This window comes from Rosa rugosa, chromosome 3 (genome assembly GCF_958449725.1).
Source record: "Rosa rugosa chromosome 3, drRosRugo1.1, whole genome shotgun sequence".
NCBI lineage: Eukaryota > Viridiplantae > Streptophyta > Magnoliopsida > Rosales > Rosaceae > Rosa > Rosa rugosa.
In genome coordinates this window covers 6719800-6739055 of record NC_084822.1, presented here as the reverse complement: position 1 = coordinate 6739055, position 19256 = coordinate 6719800, and the positions used below count along the sequence as shown (strand labels likewise).

General features: G+C 39.5%; 3 protein-coding genes and 1 long non-coding RNA gene across 4 annotated transcripts; 2 read left to right on the top strand and 2 right to left on the bottom strand.

Annotated features, from left to right (window-relative positions):
- Positions 1–524: 524 nt before the first annotated feature.
- On the bottom strand, positions 525–2123 carry LOC133735603 (transcription factor bHLH139-like). The gene is made up of 5 exons (XM_062163007.1): positions 1596–2123; positions 1228–1488; positions 1044–1109; positions 878–943; positions 525–713 (listed from the first exon to the last, which is right to left on the bottom strand). The coding sequence occupies exons 1-5, from the start codon at positions 2121–2123 to the stop codon at positions 615–617; spliced, it is 1020 nt and encodes a 339-aa protein (XP_062018991.1). The 3' UTR covers positions 525–614.
- Positions 2124–7312: 5189 nt separating this feature from the next.
- Positions 7313–8815, bottom strand: LOC133735518 (transcription factor bHLH139-like). Its single transcript, XM_062162922.1, has 5 exons — positions 8329–8815; positions 8038–8226; positions 7861–7926; positions 7705–7770; positions 7313–7588 (listed from the first exon to the last, which is right to left on the bottom strand). Exons 1-5 carry the CDS (start codon positions 8719–8721, stop codon positions 7502–7504), a joined length of 801 nt encoding a protein of 266 aa, XP_062018906.1. The 5' UTR covers positions 8722–8815; the 3' UTR covers positions 7313–7501.
- Positions 8816–13842: 5027 nt separating this feature from the next.
- Positions 13843–19022, top strand: LOC133737107 (uncharacterized). Its single transcript, XM_062164729.1, has 2 exons — positions 13843–15574; positions 18334–19022. The coding sequence occupies exons 1-2, from the start codon at positions 13843–13845 to the stop codon at positions 19020–19022; spliced, it is 2421 nt and encodes an 806-aa protein (XP_062020713.1).
- On the top strand, positions 16806–18294 carry LOC133741500 (uncharacterized). Its single transcript, XR_009861961.1, has 2 exons — positions 16806–17119; positions 18048–18294. It is a non-coding gene; the product is annotated as an uncharacterized LOC133741500 (long non-coding RNA).
- Positions 19023–19256: the final 234 nt, after the last annotated feature.

The following is a 19256-nucleotide window of genomic DNA, read 5'->3' as shown; positions in this document are numbered from 1 at the left end:
GAAGACAAGTTTTCATTGTGAGATTGTCACTATGAAACTATGCAGTAGCAGCATAGCTATACACGGTCAAGGAAGATGATATAAAAAACCATTTATATTTCAATCACCTCACTCCAGGTTACTTGTATGGATCTTACATTCTCATGGTTCTATGCCACATGTGAGACACAGTGGAGAAAAGACTATGGGAAAAAAAAAAAAAAATAGTTCGGTTCTAAAGACGGGGATTTAATCTCTGGTTCGATTTCTTGCTCCTCAACAACGTTCTTCAAGCTCCAAGTTTCGCGACTTCTCTGGTTCAAGTTCTTCCTACTGGTCCCATAATTATGAATCAGAATCTTTCCCTCTAATATACGCCTTCGCTTAGCCCTCTTGATAGCTGGTTCTGGACCAGCAGGCTTGCTCACCACGCTGCAAGTAGCTTCGCTAGCTAGATGGAGGATGTCCCCGGCTACTTGGATTCAGCTGCCCTCTTCCTCCCTGTAATAATGCTTCGCCTCCTCTTGATGAGAAAACTACTGATCTGTTTGCCTTTATTTGGTTCTTGTTTCTTAATAATGTTTATTGCCAAGGAAAAAATAAGAAAAAAATAATTGGAGTCTCGGTTTGTCTTTCTAAGGTTGGCTTGGTGTAGGGAGTTTCCGATCAAGTCCGAGGTCCATTCCATTGTAACAGATGGGAGCATACATCCACATGTCATCAGAACTTAACAGCTACACAAGCACAAACAAGTAAACAAAGATGTCAGTATATCTGAAACACATAGGCTTATCAGAGAGGGACAATTAACAAACGTCATGGCATAAGATTGATTCTAAGGAACAAATTAGTTCTGAATGTAGCTGAAAAGATTCAACGGGCAGGAAGAATTTATTACCTTAATTTGGAGTTGTAAGAACTTCACATAATGGACAGCTTCCTCAAGCATGGTGCTAATATCAACCTGCAATTCCACACAGATAGATATTTAGTTTGAGAATATTGAATGAAAAACTTGCACAAAAATTGGCCATCTCAAGAGCATATTGCGGATTATTGCCTACCTTTGTTCCATTGGGGACAAGGTTCTGCAGAACTCTCAGCCTCTCATTTATTTTCTCTCTTCTTTTCTGCAAGATACAAAGGACGCAAACTTTCTTTATTTAAAAAAAAAAAAAAAAAAGGACACAAACTTTAGTTGATAACACAGGCAACAAATTTTTCTTGAGATCAGATATAAGCTTATACCCTTGCATAGAGGCTTTGCGGATCACTGGCTGACCCCCTTCGTGCTCTCGATTTTCCATTCAAGTCAGGAACTGCAGCATCCTTTGGACTCAAGCTTGAAGTTGGACTAAACCCTCCACTCACCTCACAAACAATGGAGTCATCTTCTGAGCAGCAACTACTCGAACTCTGTCTATTGGGGCCTGCATTACCATCTTCATTGTTGCTAGTTGTAATCCGCAGGCTCTTCTTTGCCTTCATGCTCCTCTTATTCATTTGAACCTGCAGCATTGAATTCATGATAAGAGAGTGCTCACACTACCAAGTAAAATAACTTGATCTGATGGAAAGACAACTATGCTTATATTTATTTATTTTTATGTACTCACATTGTCTGAACTTTGAGATCTTTTCATGGAGTTAATCTTGGAGAGGCTACTTTGAGATCTCCTCTTCTCAAGATTTACAGCTTCAGGCCTGCTCATCCCACCAGACTCTTCGATGTTGCCTTTACTTGTTTCTCGGTTTGAGCATTTATCACGTTCATCTCCTTCAATGAGATAGGTATTGATGGTTTTCACATCCCCGATACCAAAATCAATCGACACAGAGCTATTGCTATTGTTGTTTATTGCCAACATTTGGTGAGAATCACTCAAGTAGTAGCTTTCGTTGCTTGAAGCAATGAAATTAGAATTAGTAGTTTCTAGAGAACAATGTGAACCTTCATAGTAGCCTGACATGTGCAATGTTGATTCTTCATTGCCTTGCCAGAAAGCATCTGGGACTTCCATGCCTGGCATGCTTGAAAGTGGACAGTTTTCAAGCAACTGGGCCATGAAATCCGCTTCCTCAGCAGTGTACATCCCACTCAATGAGCTCCATTCTCCTTCCGAAACAGCTCCAACATACTCCATATTGATTCTTTTTATCCTATGGATGGATCGACAAAAGGGTTTATTTTCTTTGAAACTAATCAATTAATAGATCAATGCTCGATGCATGGAGGGGTATGAAATGAAGTGACATATTTATACCCTAAGTATATATGAAGAATGTCACCAGAAACTTAACATTTTTTTAATAAGATATTTCTAGCTAATCATATCTAAATACCAGTTGCATCGTAAATCCTAACAAGTCTCTCAGTTCTCTGTAACCAAACTGCAGGAGTACCCTTGCTGATATCACGGACAGCTCAGATTGGACCAAGTTTAAGCAATTATGGACTAAAGTAGCACAACCCTATAATCCAGAAAATAAAATAAAAAGTTCAGGAGTGAAGGAGTACTAGTACTAGATGATTAATCATTTGTACCAAAACAAGGTCAAAGAAAGATGCTTGAGAAGTTGGAGGGGAATCACATCTGGCAACCGCATCAAAAAAAAAATCACATCTGGCAACCAAGACAACGTGGGGGTGTGAAACTATGAGCATACATAATTTAAACAGATCGATGAAGAAATAGGCTGCGAGATCCTCGATCTAAATGGAAAATGAGAATATTCGTGGAACCAGACAGTGTTATCTGCAGATAGGATTACTGTCCCCTCTCTCAACATGATCTTATTATCCAATTACAATGATCCACATAATGTTAGAGACATTCCATACGATCTATCTCTTTGAACGAAGAATACAAAAGTCCAATGGAGTAGTTGAGAAACAAAGTAAACCACCAATTGGTTCACAATTGTAGAACCTCATTTGACTACATTCCTTTTAGGGGTTCGATCTCAATTCTGATTTGACTAATTGACTGCTTCTACATTCCCTTCAGGGGTTGGATCTCATTGGGGCAAACCAGTGGAATCTGTCATATACAGTCTACTAACTATAATTGGCTAAGAGTGCACTTTTGACTCTTTATATTACTAGAATGGTCATCAACTTGATTATGTCAAGTAGCTATTGCGACCCTTTTTGTGGTTGAAGGACAACACAATCAGTGGTATTAAATTATGGTAACATGGTTTCTTTAGCTATAGCTAGTGGTTGTTTTTCCAAGGATATGATCTTGGTCTTGATCTTGCATCACATTAGTGATGTTCGGTCCGGTTCATATATATATGTATTCAAGTTGAGACATATCGCTGCAACTTGAGCCCCCCAAGTAATAGCATCAAACTGATCAAAGTCGATGATATAATCAAGGAGCGCCCATGGCACATGCATGATATCATTCTAGGACTGTTCCAAGGTTAGGCTACAGAGAATTTTAGCTATAAACTATGAAAAGGGAATATTGGGTCGGAGAGGGGAGTGTTCAAATTAATTAACTAGAACTCAAATTAAGTACAATGGATCAACATCTGGCCTAAACACAATATATTTTATGTATAAACACAAATCATGAGCATATATATAATTGTATACACTTATAGACGAGTAAGTGAAGATGGAGAACCAGTCATGCATGTATATGAAGTATAGCCAATTCTCAACTCCCACGTCAAGTCCCAGCTCATTTTACGCGTAAAAGTGAGCTTTATTATTGCATGCTCTGCCGCCCATTGCACGATCGACTTTCTAGCTACCTAATTAAGCTTGACACTGATCGATCAGACACTATTGAAATTTAAGGAACAAAATCTTCGATATATTTAAAACCTTCTTGATATTGATAGATCTTCTTTCTATTGTTATTGATACCCTAATTCTGAAATCTGATTTTCTTCTTTGCATGAAGAAAACCCCTTATTTTTAGCATCAGACTCTGCAAGTGGGGCGGAGCCAGCCAACGAGGGGCAACCGGAAGGTTTCTGGCCGGCTACACAAAAGACTCCATTTTTCTTTTACTGAAATAGCTGGAAATTTGGTAAAGCCAGGCATGCATGCCCATGTCCATTCACACTTCGAAGAGGCCAAGAGTACTACAATTGTGCACTTGTTTACGTCTTTTGAAACTCATAATATTATTGAATAATTAGTATCATACTACAATCTAATTATATGTTTAGATTAAGGAAGCTCAGTAGCTCACCACCTAGTTATTCGTCTAAAGTTGTAGTGATATTTCTTCTGTGGATGGATTTCCAGTTGTTCCAGTCTCTTCTCGATCTCTAAGATAATCGAAAAGACAACTAAAAGAATGAGGAACTAAGCTCATTTTTTCCGCGTAGCTAGTCCTCATATCTTGCACTTGGCCGTAAGGGCGTTCATTTAATTTTCCTTTTCAAAAGGAAAATCTACCACTTGATCATAATCTGATATAAGATCCCTATTTGGAAACAGAATATTGATTAAGACCATTCGTAAGGGAAAGGCTAGGGCATATTTAAGTGCATGATAGATGGTAAGATTGTCTTGCATTCAGGATACTGATGAATACTAATTATTCTATCGAGCTTAATTAAAAATATGTATGGTATGTAAAGCCTAGGTTTTCTACGATTTTGTTAGGGTTTCGATTTTAGCATCATTTTTGGATCTTTCACAGATCTAATTGAAGATATGACTCTCAGCCTAGCTTTTAAGTTGTGGTTAATTGGTTGACAACTTATTGCACCGAGGCGTTACGGATAAAACTCACAATATGGATGTAGTGTAAGTTAGTAGTAACAAGGCCTTGTGATTCCAGTTGAATATTTGTTTTCTGAGGCAAGGCATCAGTTTTGATGATGATTATATTTCTGGGTTGGTATATATCGATGAGGCATATTTGTCGTTCAATCGTCAACTAGTCAAGGCTTGCGTTTTCATGGGGACTGAGTGGCATCTATGAGGCTCCACTGGTGGTGGATAGATCGAGAAGGCGTGCCCGGGGCGGTTTTCTATTGTTTTTGTTGTAAAAAATGTGATAGAATTTCTTAGAAAACAAAATAATATCATGATACATGAAAATAAGAGTAATAATAGAGATAGGAAAAGAAAGAACAGTAAGAAAAATAATATGATGTATAGGTTTTTGTATAGAAAAAACTTATCAAGTCGATGCATTGTCGAAAGAGGAGATTCGTCCCCTATTGCATAAGATTGAATAACAAACTTCTCCCAAGATACAATATTTCTGCTTTAAGCTCCATCGTACCGTTAAAGTCCCAATGAACTCACCTTGCACTCAAAATGGAGTACGTATACCTAAGATAGATATATTGTATAACTTGTAATTAAGTAGAATGAATAGGTAAACCTAGTCAACGATGCGTTTGGCTGTTCTTCATGGTTTAAGACTCATCTGCAACGAAGGACTCACGCCTGCGGAAGTGGAAAAGACTTAGCTAATGATCGATATATCGGCTTTGAGTAAGACTGAGTTGGATCTAAGTGTGGAAGGAGGCAGTTTTTGATGAATGCTGCAGCTCAGGCAGGCTTTTATTGCCAGAGTCCAAGTTTTGGAAGGAGACAGATCTACCTTGGCTCAAAGAGAACTTGTTAGCTGATTGTATTGCGTGATGTAAGGGGTGGCTGATACTCTTTTTTACTTACTTTGATTAAGATTTTTACAGAGGCCTTAACCCCTACGGTTGTATTGACCAAGGTTTCAATATCAAACAAAAAATTATGTTTAATCTCCACTATTAATAGTTATATAATTTAATGGGCTAAATTTAGAGTATAATTTAGATTCATTGATCCGTAACCTTCTGTCTTAAAAGATAGAAAGAAGTACAAAGTCTTTTTGTTCTTGTTGGCAGTGTTGGTAATTTGTTGACATACATAGGCCCAGTTTGGCCCCGAGGTCTAAGCTACTTAAGCTGCTTATTCAATAATTTAAGCTGGATTATGGATTATAATTCAATCTCCCACTTCCCAATGTTATAATTCACAAGTTGCAAAAGTGATGCTTCTGATTAACAGATTTCAGAAGTTGAGATCATTTACCTATATTGCCCTCATCTATATTCCAGCTCCGAACTCAGTTTCCCAACACTGCCGAAACTGGTTTGAAGATGGACTGAGGATTCGATGCCTACAACCCAACAAGTTCCTGACTTCCAACTCCAATCGTGGTCAGCTTTCTTCTATAGATGCAACGAAGCCAGGACTAAGCCGAGAAGAGCCAGAAAAGTCGCCGGCGTCGAGGAACCGCGACGGAGCCGAGAATTCCCAAAAACGAAAATCATCAGAACCTAATCGAATTCAGAAACTAATCACACAGGCATGTAGACCATGACGAGAAGATGAGGTTTCATACCACATGCAAGCCAATCGGTGGCCGGAGTCGCCGGAATTCGCTGAAACTCGCTGGAGCAGTTGGACCTTCTCACCGTCGATTCTTCTTCGTCGTCCGGTGCATGGACGATCAAAGGCCACAGGCGTGACGGGTACGAGGAGACGAAGAGGATGGTGCCCGTGCGCCGTCGTGGGGTGGCCGGAGGTGAAAGTTTCGGTCAGGCTTCTCTTCCGAGTCGGTGGCCTTCTGACTCCAAGCTTCTCTCGAGCTTCTAGGCCAATCTGGTCTGTTTCCTTTCCTTTTAAAGCCAAATCAACCGACCAGATTGGATGGTGGAGGAAATTGACGGCTCAGATCGCGCCACTTGATTTCTATTTGCTTAAATAAATTTTCAAAACCCCAGAACTTCGGAAAGTCACGATAAATGGTCCGGATATCCGAAAAATTCTCCGAAAATTTCCCAGAACTTCAGAAAGTCACAATAAATGAATGAGTAGAGTATAACTTATAAAGATAATAAATGTTATTATTTCTAAAAATATATATCATGCATTTTAACATCATGTCCTTTTTGGTCATTTTCTAAACTCACACCACTTTTATACTAAAGTTTACCAAACACTTAAACACTGTTTTTGTACTCACAGCACTTTTAAAAGCACAGTTTACCAAACACCCCGCTACTTAATTTCACAGCTGATTATTCTCACAGCACAGCTAAAGCCGATTTTAAATTAATCACCTCGGGGCCAAACTCGCCCGTTGCCTTTTGCCACTGGGCTTATACAAATAGCCTTTTTAAAGATAGCTGTATAACTCAGAAAACAAGCATATTAGCCAAATCAATTGTGAATGTTGAGCTTAATATAGGACAGAGTACATAATATTTGATTTCACCTTGTACCAAGTATCTTAAAAAAAAAGAAATTTACAAAATATAGGAAATTGAATCTTGGTCCTTGGCCTAAATGGACTCTGGATGCATTCTCCAAAGTTTAGGTATATGCTTCTTTCCTTAGTTGCTAATACTTATCAACATTTTCCTTGGTCTTTATTTCCAACAACAGGCCTCTGTTATCTGCAATTTTAATATTCACTAATTCTCTAATAGTCTTATAGGTGCTAGCTAGCAGCTTAACTCCAAGTACACTCTAATGTCTCCTCCAGAACGATTAGCGTCAAGAGTTGAGCAAGTCATGAATTCCAGTGCCTATTCCATTGTTAACGACAGGAGCGTACATCCACAGCTCATCAGAGCTTAAAAGCTGTAGATCAATCCAAAACCAAATATTATCATTAGATTTTAACATTAAGCTAGTAGTAGTGTTATGCTGACTATGAAATGTCAGACAATTTTTTCCTCTCTTTTTTCTGTTATTACCTTGATCTGAAGCTCTAAGAACTTCACATACTCAACAGCATCCTCAAGCATTGTGCTGATATCGACCTGCAGTATCCAAAATACCAATTAGTATGAGAACTTGGCATCAGCCCTTCGAATTAAAAGTTACCTCATCCTATATCCTCTGCAATTTACCTTTGTTCCATTAGGTACAAGATTCTGCAGAATTCTCAGCCTTGCGTTTATTTTATCTCTTCTTTTCTGTAAGATTCATATCGTAACTTAGATCAGTTTTGTATTGATGGAAAGCATATAGTTCTGAAATACGAAAGAATTGGTAAAATATATGTACCAGCACTTTTATGGACTTACCTTTGCATATGTGCTTTGTGCATCAGTTGCTAATCCCCTACTGATTCTTGCTTTTGGACTCAAATCCTGGTTAGAATTAGCATTCATGGGTTCATCATCCCCTGAGCTGCAACTATCTGCAATGTTTCTAGTTAAGACTGGCTTTTGATCAGTCTTCTTTGACTTCACATTCCTCTTGTTCTTCTGGACCTATACAACATTAAGTGAGGTAATTAGAAATGCTCGATTACTTAAAAACAAAAGGCATCACCATTATATTCAACATATGCTTGCTTATTATTCTGTACTTACATGATCTACAGAAGTACTGCAAGACCTTTTCTTAGAATTCTCAGACACGAATTCATGATCTTCCACGTTGCAATTTCTCATTACTCGGTCCATGCCTACATTTTCTTCAATTTGACTGAAAAAAAAGTTGGTGGTACTGCTGGCATCCCAGGGATGAAAAGGTTCAGGGTTATGGTAATTTGTTGCCATAATTCTGCGAGAATAAAGATTAGCAATGCCTTCCATGTTCTTCGCTGCTGAATATTCATGGCTGCTAGGACAATTTGCAAATGGGATTTGAGAGATTGAAGCCTGATGATTCAGGTCATTTGTGACAGAACAGTAATTAGCAAGCAACTGGGACATGATCAAATCTTCGCCCTCGAAATCTGGAATAAATGCTAGAGCTTCCATATATGATCAAATCTTCTACTTTGGAGCTGAAAGGCTAAGATTTGCTTGATGCTATGGAGCAAAGGAGGTTAGCTAGGACATATTTATAGCCAGCAGGGATATACTATATGGAATGTTTTTCTTATGATCTCAATCATTCTGAAGTACTAAACAATACCAGTACTCCATATGCATGAAATGGTCACAAATCTTTAAACAATCTGCAGAGACCTTGATGGGGTCTAGTACAGCTAAGTTCATTGACAATTTTGGATTAAAATAGTACCGTTCAGCTAATCAAGGCATTTAGGCAGCTCTGATTTTCTGCAGGGTATTGGGTAATTCGGTAATCACGTTGACATTAGTTATACATGAAAACTGAGAACATTTCCAATAATGCTCAAACGCGAATAAGCTAGTGACCCTGAATTCCTTGATCATTAAAAGAACACCATCCATCCTTATCAAAAAAAGAAAAAGAAAAAAAAACACTAACCGTAACTACAATTTTTTTTTGGTCTGATCTGTAACTACACCTTATGAATCAATGATCCAACAAATAAGCTCATGTTCTAGGGTAAAAGATAGACAATTTATATCTATTTGATCTCAAGAAATTCTTAAGTGCGGCAGCCTTATCACATGACATTTACGCTTCACTAATCACAATTTGTAGTTAAAAGTTCTATATCTAAACAATGTGGCATGACAAATGAACTGATGGGGTCTATTACAATAAGCTTACTTTATAAATTTGGACATGTGATTAGAAATGATTAGATGGTTGGACGAATGATGTAGCATCGCGGCCATACGAAATAGCTTCTCCTATTTTTCCACTGTGGCATGACATGTTTATGCGATATGGGAGATGCCGGGTTGTTTGGATTTGCTCTAAGAAAAGAAATAAAATAAGTATTGAAGAATTCTATAAAGTCAACACCTATCTATTTAAAATGTGAAGAACAATGGATGTCGACTGTTCTGCCTAAAAAGAAATGGAAGTCAACAATTTTTAATTTCAATCATTGGAAAAATCAAAGTTAAGATCATAAGTCAGCTAATTTAATAGCATTAGACCAAAAATACAATAGAAAAATTGTTTGAAACAAAACTAAAATGAGCAGCAATGAAGTCAACTAGTTCAATAATATAGCATGCCTATTAAAATTAGCATATAAAAAAAATTAAAAATTAAAAAAAGAGTTGAAAAACATCATAGTCAGCTTCAAATTCTATTAGCAAAAAACTTGGGAAGTTAGTATCGTATATGGCACAGAATAAGATATCAGATTTCAATTCTTCTCAAACATGTGTACGTATATGCTGCAGTTGTAGGTGCATGCCAAGTTTTTATTCCTTCCATTGTGTTCTCTCAAACTTTAGTATCAAACAGGATACTTATACCTACACAGCAAATACCCTCCAAGGTTGTCGGCAGTACGTACTAGAATCAATCTTTTCATTTTCTTTGGGTGTGTGATGGGAAGCATCCACAAACAGCACATATTCCAGCTGCGCACCAAGTCCCATTTGCACCCTTTGTGTTCATCTTCTTCTAATTCCTATGTAATGATGATCGAGTAAGATAGTATTTCGAGATAACCCCTTGAATTGCAGATACAGTTGAATAAGGATCAAATTAACAAATTAAATTAGAAAACAATTGAACAGCACTAGGAAAAGAATTTCTTACTTGAGTTGACTATAGGTTTTCTAGGATTCGCATCTCAATAGCAGTGTTGAAGTAGTCATTTTGTGTGGGAAAAACTTATGGTTTGCAAATGCTCAGAGCTCTAGTCCTGGCCTGAAGCCACTTTGCTCAGCCCCAACAGTGAGGGCTGTTATCGGCAATACTTTGGCGACGTCTTTTCACTTTGATGGTTTGGGACTTGTGGTAAGGTTTCTAACTTCTAGGCAACAATTCAGTCAAGTGGAGGTGGTTTGATGCTCAAATGATGGCATTGAAAGGCATTCTAATGTTTCAGACATGCACAAATTGAGATTGTCACCTAGCCCCCATTGAACCGGTACTTTCAATTGAACTTTATTCAGTAATTTCATGTTTTGAAAGATTATTAGTATTTATAAATTGCAATTGTAAATTGTGCACAATATGCCCATGAAGCTCCAAATCAAGAACCTAATTACCCCAACCGCACACATTTTGACAAAATTTTGGTGGTATCTTTATATTTAGAACTTTGACTTTGATCTTATGAAACTTGTTTGGGTCCCCACTCTCCAGCGTACCAAAGCATGCATGGTTTCCTACCTATGCGACTTTCTTACTATTTTCAAAATAAATTTGTGTCAATCTTTTAGCAAGCCAGCAAAGTTGGTTCGTAGTGTTATAACTAATTATAAGTATGTGGTTTCGCTCCCAAGTATTTATCTGTCAACAATACCTAAAAGGAGTAGACCTTCCCCGAACTTTTTGTTGTCTCATTTTTTACTTTTTTTCAATATATCACTCATAAAATTCCAGGTAGCTTAAAAGTCACAATGCCTAGGGAACTTTGCACATTCTTGACAATCCAAGCCTGATAAATTGATAATGTACTTAGTACTGGTATATGACAATCAAACCAACAAGAAGCATTGCAAAACTTGGCCTCGTGTACAAAACTTTAACACAAGAAAGGAAGAATACTTACTTGTAGGATTGATAGATCATTGCCCTAGCTAATAGGTTAAGGCTAAAACTCTTGGGATCAGGCTCATCTAGGCTGCGGACATAATGCCTCCATTAATTTCCTTCTCAATAGGTTCAAGCTCAGGGTGGTCCTCCTCAAACCACCAACCTAGCTGACCAACCTGTAAGACAACAGGCATTCACAAGGCCTTTCGGGCCAGCAAGCAAACCACCATATGAAGATAATAATATATGAACTTATAAAGGGCATACAAACATGATAATTTTTTTAATATGTCCACCACCAGAACAAAGGAAAGGTTATTGTATGTGCATTGTTACATGCATACAAGCCTAGCTCAGCACGAGGGTTTGGTCGATCTATTCGTTGTCTAAATGATTCCATGCGCCATTTGTGAGAATTGGCCTCAAAAACCTCCATAACACTTGCAATAGGATCTCGTAAAGCAATCGTATACTCATGATTAAAACGAGGCCTATAGGCCTGATACCACGCTTCAAGATCCACAGTTCTATTCGAGTTTGATTTGAATGCCCCAGATAATTTCCACTTGGTGTACAAGGTTCTTCCTAGCGAAGGTTTTAAGGCAACGGCTTTCATGGGCGATGGTTTGCTAACCACGGTACTAGGGCAAAGGTCCTATAGCAGTGTGCGATGATCTCGGATCTAACTTTTGGTCTCATTATCTTAGATTAGGGTTTGGGTACAGTAATGACAAGCTCGTCTGTCCATGTTTGCGGTCATAGAGAGTACTCTTACAGCATGTAGCTAGCGTGGGTGGTATTCTAGTTTTTTATGGGTGGAGGCTACTGTCTTCCCAATGTCTTAAGTTTGGTGGAATAAGAATCAATTGCGATTCAGCTTTCTGCTAAATATAAGTTCTCTATGTTCTTTTCGATTTTTAACATTTTTTTTTTTTTTGCAAAATGGGTATCTGCCACGGGGAGGCAGCCCACCAGTCCAAGAACATTATAAACTACGGCCCGCAAGAACCCAAATAACATCTGGGTCCAGCACCAACTATCACGTGAGAGCAATTAGACTCCGCAGGCCCAAGATTTTCCACCTTGAAAGCCTGCAAGTATCTGGCAGTCGGGCCTCGTGATGACCCATACTCACAAGAAGCTGATTTTAAAGTATTCAACAATGTTAGACTGAAAAGACCTAGCGGGCTCACTCTGCTAGGGTTGGGAGAGTGCCGCCTTCGGCCTCTCTGTACCTTCCTCCATCATCGATTGGAACAGTCGGCTCTCTCGCGCACGGCATCTATCGTGCCATGTATCAGGTCATGGCTCTCTTCTTGGCCTGTGGCAATCTCTTCCTTTCAGACCCACTCTGATCGTGGCTTTGTTCAATGGAGAGAAGCGATGGCTGCGTTGGTTTTCCAGATCTGGACTGCTCCGAGAGTGGGGCGTCTTCGCCTCTTCGGCCATCTCGGGCACGGCTCAAATCGAAGGTGTACGGCCTTGGACTGGTGGCGAGTGAGGGGCTCGTGAAGGGCAAGTTTTCCGGAGCAACACCTGGGCACTAGGCGGGATCTGCGCTACATCTAGTGGCATTGGTAGAGGCGGGTGGAGTCGCGTTGGTGGAGCTGGGTTGTGCCTTTTCCGACGACTGGCAGTGGAGCAGCTATCGGGGCTGAGGTCAAGGCTGGTGCCCAGTGTGGCTTTGGGTGCCCAAAGTAGAACCTTGTGGGCCTGGGCCTCTGCTCTATTGGATTGCTCAAGTAGGGCTTTGGGCTGGGCCTTCTTTCTTGGGGCTTTGCAACTGGTGAATGAGCCCAATGCTGTTAGGGTTCGCATTTGGGACCCAGGAGACTTTTTAAAGGCCCTAAATTTATCTACATGTTGGAATTGCTTCTTTGGTTACTTAGGTAGAAGATTGCTCTCTATTCAGCGCATTATTTTGTGTGGAGTAGGCAAGGTCAGTCACACTACCGCCGGTTACCTTGATAGAAAGTTACCCTCTATTAGACATATATTTTTGCGTGGAAGTATGGTTGGCCATACTATTGGTACCGTTTTATATAGCCCGGATTCTGTCCGGTGCCATCTCTGCCAATTAACCCTTTGTTAGCTTTTGGTTTTTAACATCTAAATGGATCAAATTTTGTCGACTTTTAGGATTTTGCGATAGTTTGGTTTGGTTTTTTTTTTTTTTTTCCAGTGGGTTCGGTTTTTCCCAACCCCTATTTTTGTCTCGATTTTGTACTTTTTTAGTTGTATGCTCTATTTCTATTTTCTTCTAGTTTTTTTCTTTTATTTTTATTAATGGATTGTAATCGTACAATCGCATTGAGATTAAAGAGCATTCAGATAATGGAAGAATTTTTCTTATTTTCCTTTTCCTAGTTGGTTTAGTGCTTCTTCATTGTATAAATATCTCCACGATACCCCAAGCGAAATTCTAAAGAGAACCAAATTAAAACCCTAGCAATTCCAAAACTCCCTACGCCACACCTCAAAACCCTAACCCTTGGCCGGAGATGTCTTCCCCTTCCGCCTTCAGTTTTAAGGTTGGGGCCGGCGCAAACAATCCCTCACGATCACGGAGTAAGCAGAACGCGAGTTCGACAGAGGCCAAGCCGTTTTGCTCGGTAAGTGATGGTATTAGCAACATGAAAATTGATAATGATATGTGCTTTGTGTTTGGTTCTAGTCGTTTTAATTCCAATTCAAATTTCAATTCAGGAGGGCGTAATTACTTAAGTGGAAATATGGACAAAGCCAAAGTGGTTTCTGAAGTTTGCATGAAGATGAAAGTAGAGAGCGAAACGGAATCTGAGCATGTGGAAACCAATGCTTGCAACGTATCTAATTCAAAGAGTCAGGGTGAAAATGTAAGCTCTGTTTTTAGTAGTAATAGAATTGCAACTGAGAGACCTTGTGGAGATAATTGTGAAAGTAGTGAACCTTTTGTTTTTGGAAGCGAGAGTAAAAACTTGTGTACATCAGGTTTTGAAGATATGAAGGGGAAAACTTTTCGATTTTCTGTGGAAGGTAGTTCAGTAAGGGCAAAGCCTCAACGACAACGTAGAGAGAAAAGTAGAACGAAAAATAGGATGAAAGTTGGTCATGATGTATTTGTTATAACTCCGAGGTGCTCTACTCCGTCAGTTAAGGAAGTGGATGTCCCTTCTACTTATGCTAGTCATGAAACCTGTGAAGCCTGTGCAGAGTTTCGAATCAAGGGAAACGAAGCTCATTGCAATAATGATTTTTTAAAAGTACAAGAGTATTACACACTGGGAATAGTATCTATACGTGCAAGTGAAAGATCAGAATGCTGCCATAAGCATCTTTCGCTATGCTATAGGGATCGTGCAGCAGCAAGGGTGTCTCTGGGAAGGATAAGGGAAGCTTTAGCGGACACTTTGATGGCTATTCAACTGTACCCTAGGTTTCCTGAAGATCAAGTTAGGGCTGCAAATTGCCATCTTCTTCTCGGGGAAGTTGAACATGCACTGAAGTACTTCAATGAGTGCTTGGAATCAAAAAATGATGTGTGTTTGGACCGGAGAGTTGTAATAGATTGTGTTGATGGCATAAAAAAGGCTCAGAAAGTGGCTGGGTGTACAAATCATTCTGCCACGCTTCTGGAACGGAGAACTACCGATGCTGCTCTTAGTGCCTTGGGAATAATTTCTGAGGCTTTGTCGGTTAGTATATACTCGGAAAAGTTACTTGAAATGAAAGCAGATACACTGTATTTGTTAAGGAGGTATGAAGAGGCAATTCAAGTGTGTGAACAAAGTTTCCATTCCGCGGAAATTAATTCATTTCAAGTACAAAGTATGGACGGTTCTGGATGTGAAAATTACCCATTTGCTAGATTATGGAGGTGGGTTTTCATTTCCAAATCTTACTTTCAGCTGGGAAGGTTTGGGGCAGCTCTTAGTTTCGTGGAGCAAGTGAGATCTACACAAGACAAGTATGCAAGTAAGAATATGGAATCATCAATTTCAGCAGCTGTCACCATACGTGAACTGTTAAGCCAGAAGACCACAGGTAATGAAGCATTTAAAGCAGGAAGATATACAGAAGCAGCGGAACATTATACTAGCGCTTTATCAAACAATATTGGATCTCGCCCATTTGCTGCAATTTGTTTGTGCAACCGTGCTGCAGCAGTACTCCAAGCTTTGAGTCAAATTATGGATGCCATTGCAGATTGCAGTCTTGCAATAGCTCTTGATGAAAATTATGTTAAGGCAATTTTGAGAAGTGTAATACCCCGAAAAATCCAAATTAAATTCCGTGGATTTTTTAGAAATGATTTCACGATAGTGGGAGCGAGTACGAGTCTCGGAGAAGTTGTGGAATTAGTTTGAACGATTAATTTTCGAAATCGAACGTTATTTAGGGGCTCGTGGAAATTGACTTTTTATACATACGGAATTTGGGAAAACTTCCTGCATGAAAGTTGTAGGGCTCGTCGATACGATCTCGTGCATATGTGGAACACAATATTCGGAGTTCGTATGAATAAGTTATGAATATTTGAAATTTGGGAATTTTCTATAAATAGGAAAAATTTCTGATTTTTTCATTAAGGACGAAAAAATCTAATTTTTGCTAAACAGTCCCCGAAACCCTCCGTTCTCTCTCCTCTCCCACGCGGCCGAACCGCTCGACCCGACCCGGCCGAACGGCCCTCCTCCGGCGTCCTCCAGCCCCGGACCCGGACACCACCGTGATCGCCGCTCCACGCCCAGACGCCCTCCGGTGTGGTCTTGGCCCGCCGCTGCCCCGAAAGCTGGATCGAAGACACCCAGACGAGCGAAACCGACCCGGCCGGAAAACGTCGACGCTGGCGTTGCACGGGCCGATCCTTCCCATTTTCGTGATCTCCTCTTCCCCCTGATCATCCCCATGTAAGTCTTTCATCACGATTTTGAGTGTAGACCGCTAGATCAAGGTTTGACTTTTTGAACGCCTCTGATTCAATCTAGGATCCGATCGTGCGGCCGAGATTAATCCAACTTCAACGCTTGATCTAGGACGATCTAGGCCGAACCAGGCTTAGCTCCAGGTATGAAAGTTGATCACCCTTTCATTTTGAAGAAGTTTGTAGTTGACGACTTTTGCATCAGAGGTGGTTGACCTTCGTTGACCGCCGCGTTGACCACCGTCTGACCTCCGCTTGTGGCGGCGGGTCGGACCTTATTTTGAGTTTATATTATCTGGACGATGATCTACGCATCCATACGAGCGTTTTGATATATTACAAGGTTATTTTAGAAAATGTGGATAAATAATGGATTTACGTTTTGACGTTACTATTTAACGTTTTTACGGTTTATCTTTGGTTTACGATCTGCGAAGATCTGACCATCGGTTTTACTTCAAATTATAACATGTTGATCGTATGACTGTCCCGATGACTTTGTGTGGTCACGGGCGAAGATCCGACCGTTGGATCTTCGTATAATTGAGAAACAGTGATTAGGGAGGCGATTCGTGAGAATCCGTCCGTCGGATTTTTGTATAAATTTGTGAAGATGTTAGTAAGGACGATTCAGGAAGATCCGACCGTTGGATCTTCGTGATGATTTTTGGAGGGTGATCCTAAAGGCGATCCGTGAGGATCCGACCGTTGGATCATCATTTAATTTCGATCCGACCGTTGGATTGTCGTTTAAGTATGTTTTTGAGTTATTGGCTAAAATAAGGTCATGTGTGATTAGGTGATTGACGGTCTCCCTTGGGTGAATGATTTCGGTGTGTATTGTGTTAAATTGAAGACGCAGCGGGAATATCGAGGTGAGTAAATCGCACATGGTTCATTCACGAACCGAAATTCGGTGATTTTATTTAATTGAGAAATTGTGGAAATTGTTTTATGAAAATAAATATTTGTTTTAAATTATATGGACTTGATCGACTACGGTCCATAGGTAAGTAAAATGTATTTAAACTATAAAAAAATGAATTTCTAGATTTTATTGCATGTGAACTATAGTTGGTATTAGTGGTCACTCTTGTGTGGGTGACTACATATATATATATTTACGTGGAATATATATTGGATGGTGTGATTTACTGAGTTATATTTTGAGCATTACCCTTTGGAATATGTGATTTATCTTAGATGTTGTGTTGTCTATGATAATGGGTAATTGAGTAAAGTGCGATAGTTGAGTCGTTGAGATGAATTAAATGAGGAGTCGAGTGAATTGAGGAAAGCAGTCATTCGTAAGGTGAACCTTGGCCCAGGTGACACTTTACGATACAGTTAGAGCTCTAGTCTGTCTGCCGTCATACTGCTTGGGGGATAAACGAGTTATCATATGCCCTTGGGTATGACATGACATACTGAATGGGGTGATTAATATAATTAATCATAAGCCTGTAAGTATGATATACTGAATGGGGTGATTAATATAATTAATCATAAGCCTGTAAGTATAATATACTGCATGGGATGATTTATATAAATAAATCATAAGCCTGTGAGTATATATTGAGTAAGAAGTTGTTTATTATTGAGTAGTCATGATGAGATGTGAGTTGATTGATGCTTGAAGTGATGTTGTACACTTCAATTCTTATGCAAAACAAAATTAAAATGTGCTTGAGTTGATTGTGTTACTTTAAATCGTGCAATCCTTTCATTTACTCATACGAGCTTTGCAAAAAGCTTACCGGGTTTGTATTGTTGCAATCCCGGTACACTATTCAAACGGTGTAGCGGGTAATCCTACAGGTCAGGAGAATCAGGACGGTGATCGTGCGGGTTAGAGAATTTGTTTTAGTTTTACAGCAATTGTAATTGTGAGGTGAGTTATGCTCATTTGAGCCTTACAATATAATTTGGTGAGAGTGTGCTGTAATAAACAAATTTGAGATTTGGTTTATGTAATATCGAGCGATGTGAGGTGTGGTTGTTTTGAGAAAAAAAATTCAGGTTGTATTTATGTGAGTTGTATTAATTCATGTTTCGGATTTGGATTTGTTATTCAAAATCCGGGGCGTGACAAGAAGAGCCACCTTACATGAGATGATACGGGACTATGTACAGGCAGCTAGTGATATCCAAAGACTTATATCTATACTGGAAAAGCAAGCTGATGAAAAGGCCAAAGAGTCTACCTCAGAAGGCTCTTCCAATGCCTGTGCAAAAAAATTACAGCAGGCTCGTCGACGTTTGCCATCAATGAAAGAAAAAGCTAAGAAAGGAATCCCCATGGATTTAAACCTCATTTTGGGGATTAAACCATCTGACACAAGTTCTCCTATCAAGAAGGCATACCGCATGGCAGCTCTCAAACATCATCCTGACAAGGCTGGCCAGTTCTTGGGAAGAAATGGGAGTCAAGATGAAGGGCGACTGTGGAAGGAAATCTCTGTCGAGGTTCAGAAAGATGCTGACAGGATGTTTAAAATGATTGGAGAGGCATATGAAGTACTATCAGACCCAAGCAAGCGCTCAAAATATGATCTCGAGGAGTATATGAGAAAAGCAGCAAATGAAAGAAAGGAAAAAAGCAGTCAAAGAAAACCTTCAGATTTCCAGAGTCCTAATCAAACCAGCAGTTGTAGAAAACATTCATACTTTAATGAGTGTCCAAGCAGACCCAGCAGTTATAGAAGATCTGGTTTTTATAGGTCCCCCTTCGAGAGAACATGTCCGGATGAAAGGGAAAGTTGGAAGTCATATGGCTGAATGGCTCTTCATCTACTCGATGGCAATGGTAATTTACAAGAAACAAATAAGAATGTTGCTTTCTTAATTTGCTCCATCTCAGTAACACTACATGTCCATAACATGTTTTTTCTTTTTCTTTTGGTCACTATCATAGCAATGTTTGAATATGTAATACCACCTTGATTCATCTCTGATCTTCGGCAAATGCTTATTTGTATTCATGTACTGAGAGGTGCCTTTTGCCTTGTCGTT

What these genes read in the sequence shown, in the direction of transcription:
- LOC133735603 (XM_062163007.1), bottom strand. Translation starts at nt 2,123, where the DNA reads ATGGAGTATGTTGGAGCTGTTTCGGAAGGAGAATGGAGCTCATTGAGT. An exon ending in GATCTCAAAGTTCAGACAAT is followed by an intron (nt 1,489 to 1,595) that starts GTGAGTACATAA and finishes TCAATGCTGCAG; the next exon opens with GTTCAAATGAATAAGAGGAG. An exon ending in TCTTACAACTCCAAATTAAG is followed by an intron (nt 714 to 877) that starts GTAATAAATTCT and finishes GTGCTTGTGTAG; the next exon opens with CTGTTAAGTTCTGATGACAT.
- LOC133735518 (XM_062162922.1), bottom strand. Translation starts at nt 8,721, where the DNA reads ATGGAAGCTCTAGCATTTATTCCAGATTTCGAGGGCGAAGATTTGATC. An exon ending in TTGTACCTAATGGAACAAAG is followed by an intron (nt 7,771 to 7,860) that starts GTAAATTGCAGA and finishes TGGATACTGCAG; the next exon opens with GTCGATATCAGCACAATGCT. An exon ending in TCTTAGAGCTTCAGATCAAG is followed by an intron (nt 7,589 to 7,704) that starts GTAATAACAGAA and finishes ATTGATCTACAG; the next exon opens with CTTTTAAGCTCTGATGAGCT.
- LOC133737107 (XM_062164729.1), top strand. Translation starts at nt 13,843, where the DNA reads ATGTCTTCCCCTTCCGCCTTCAGTTTTAAGGTTGGGGCCGGCGCAAAC. An exon ending in AAATTATGTTAAGGCAATTT is followed by an intron (nt 15,575 to 18,333) that starts TGAGAAGTGTAA and finishes TCCGGGGCGTGA; the next exon opens with CAAGAAGAGCCACCTTACAT.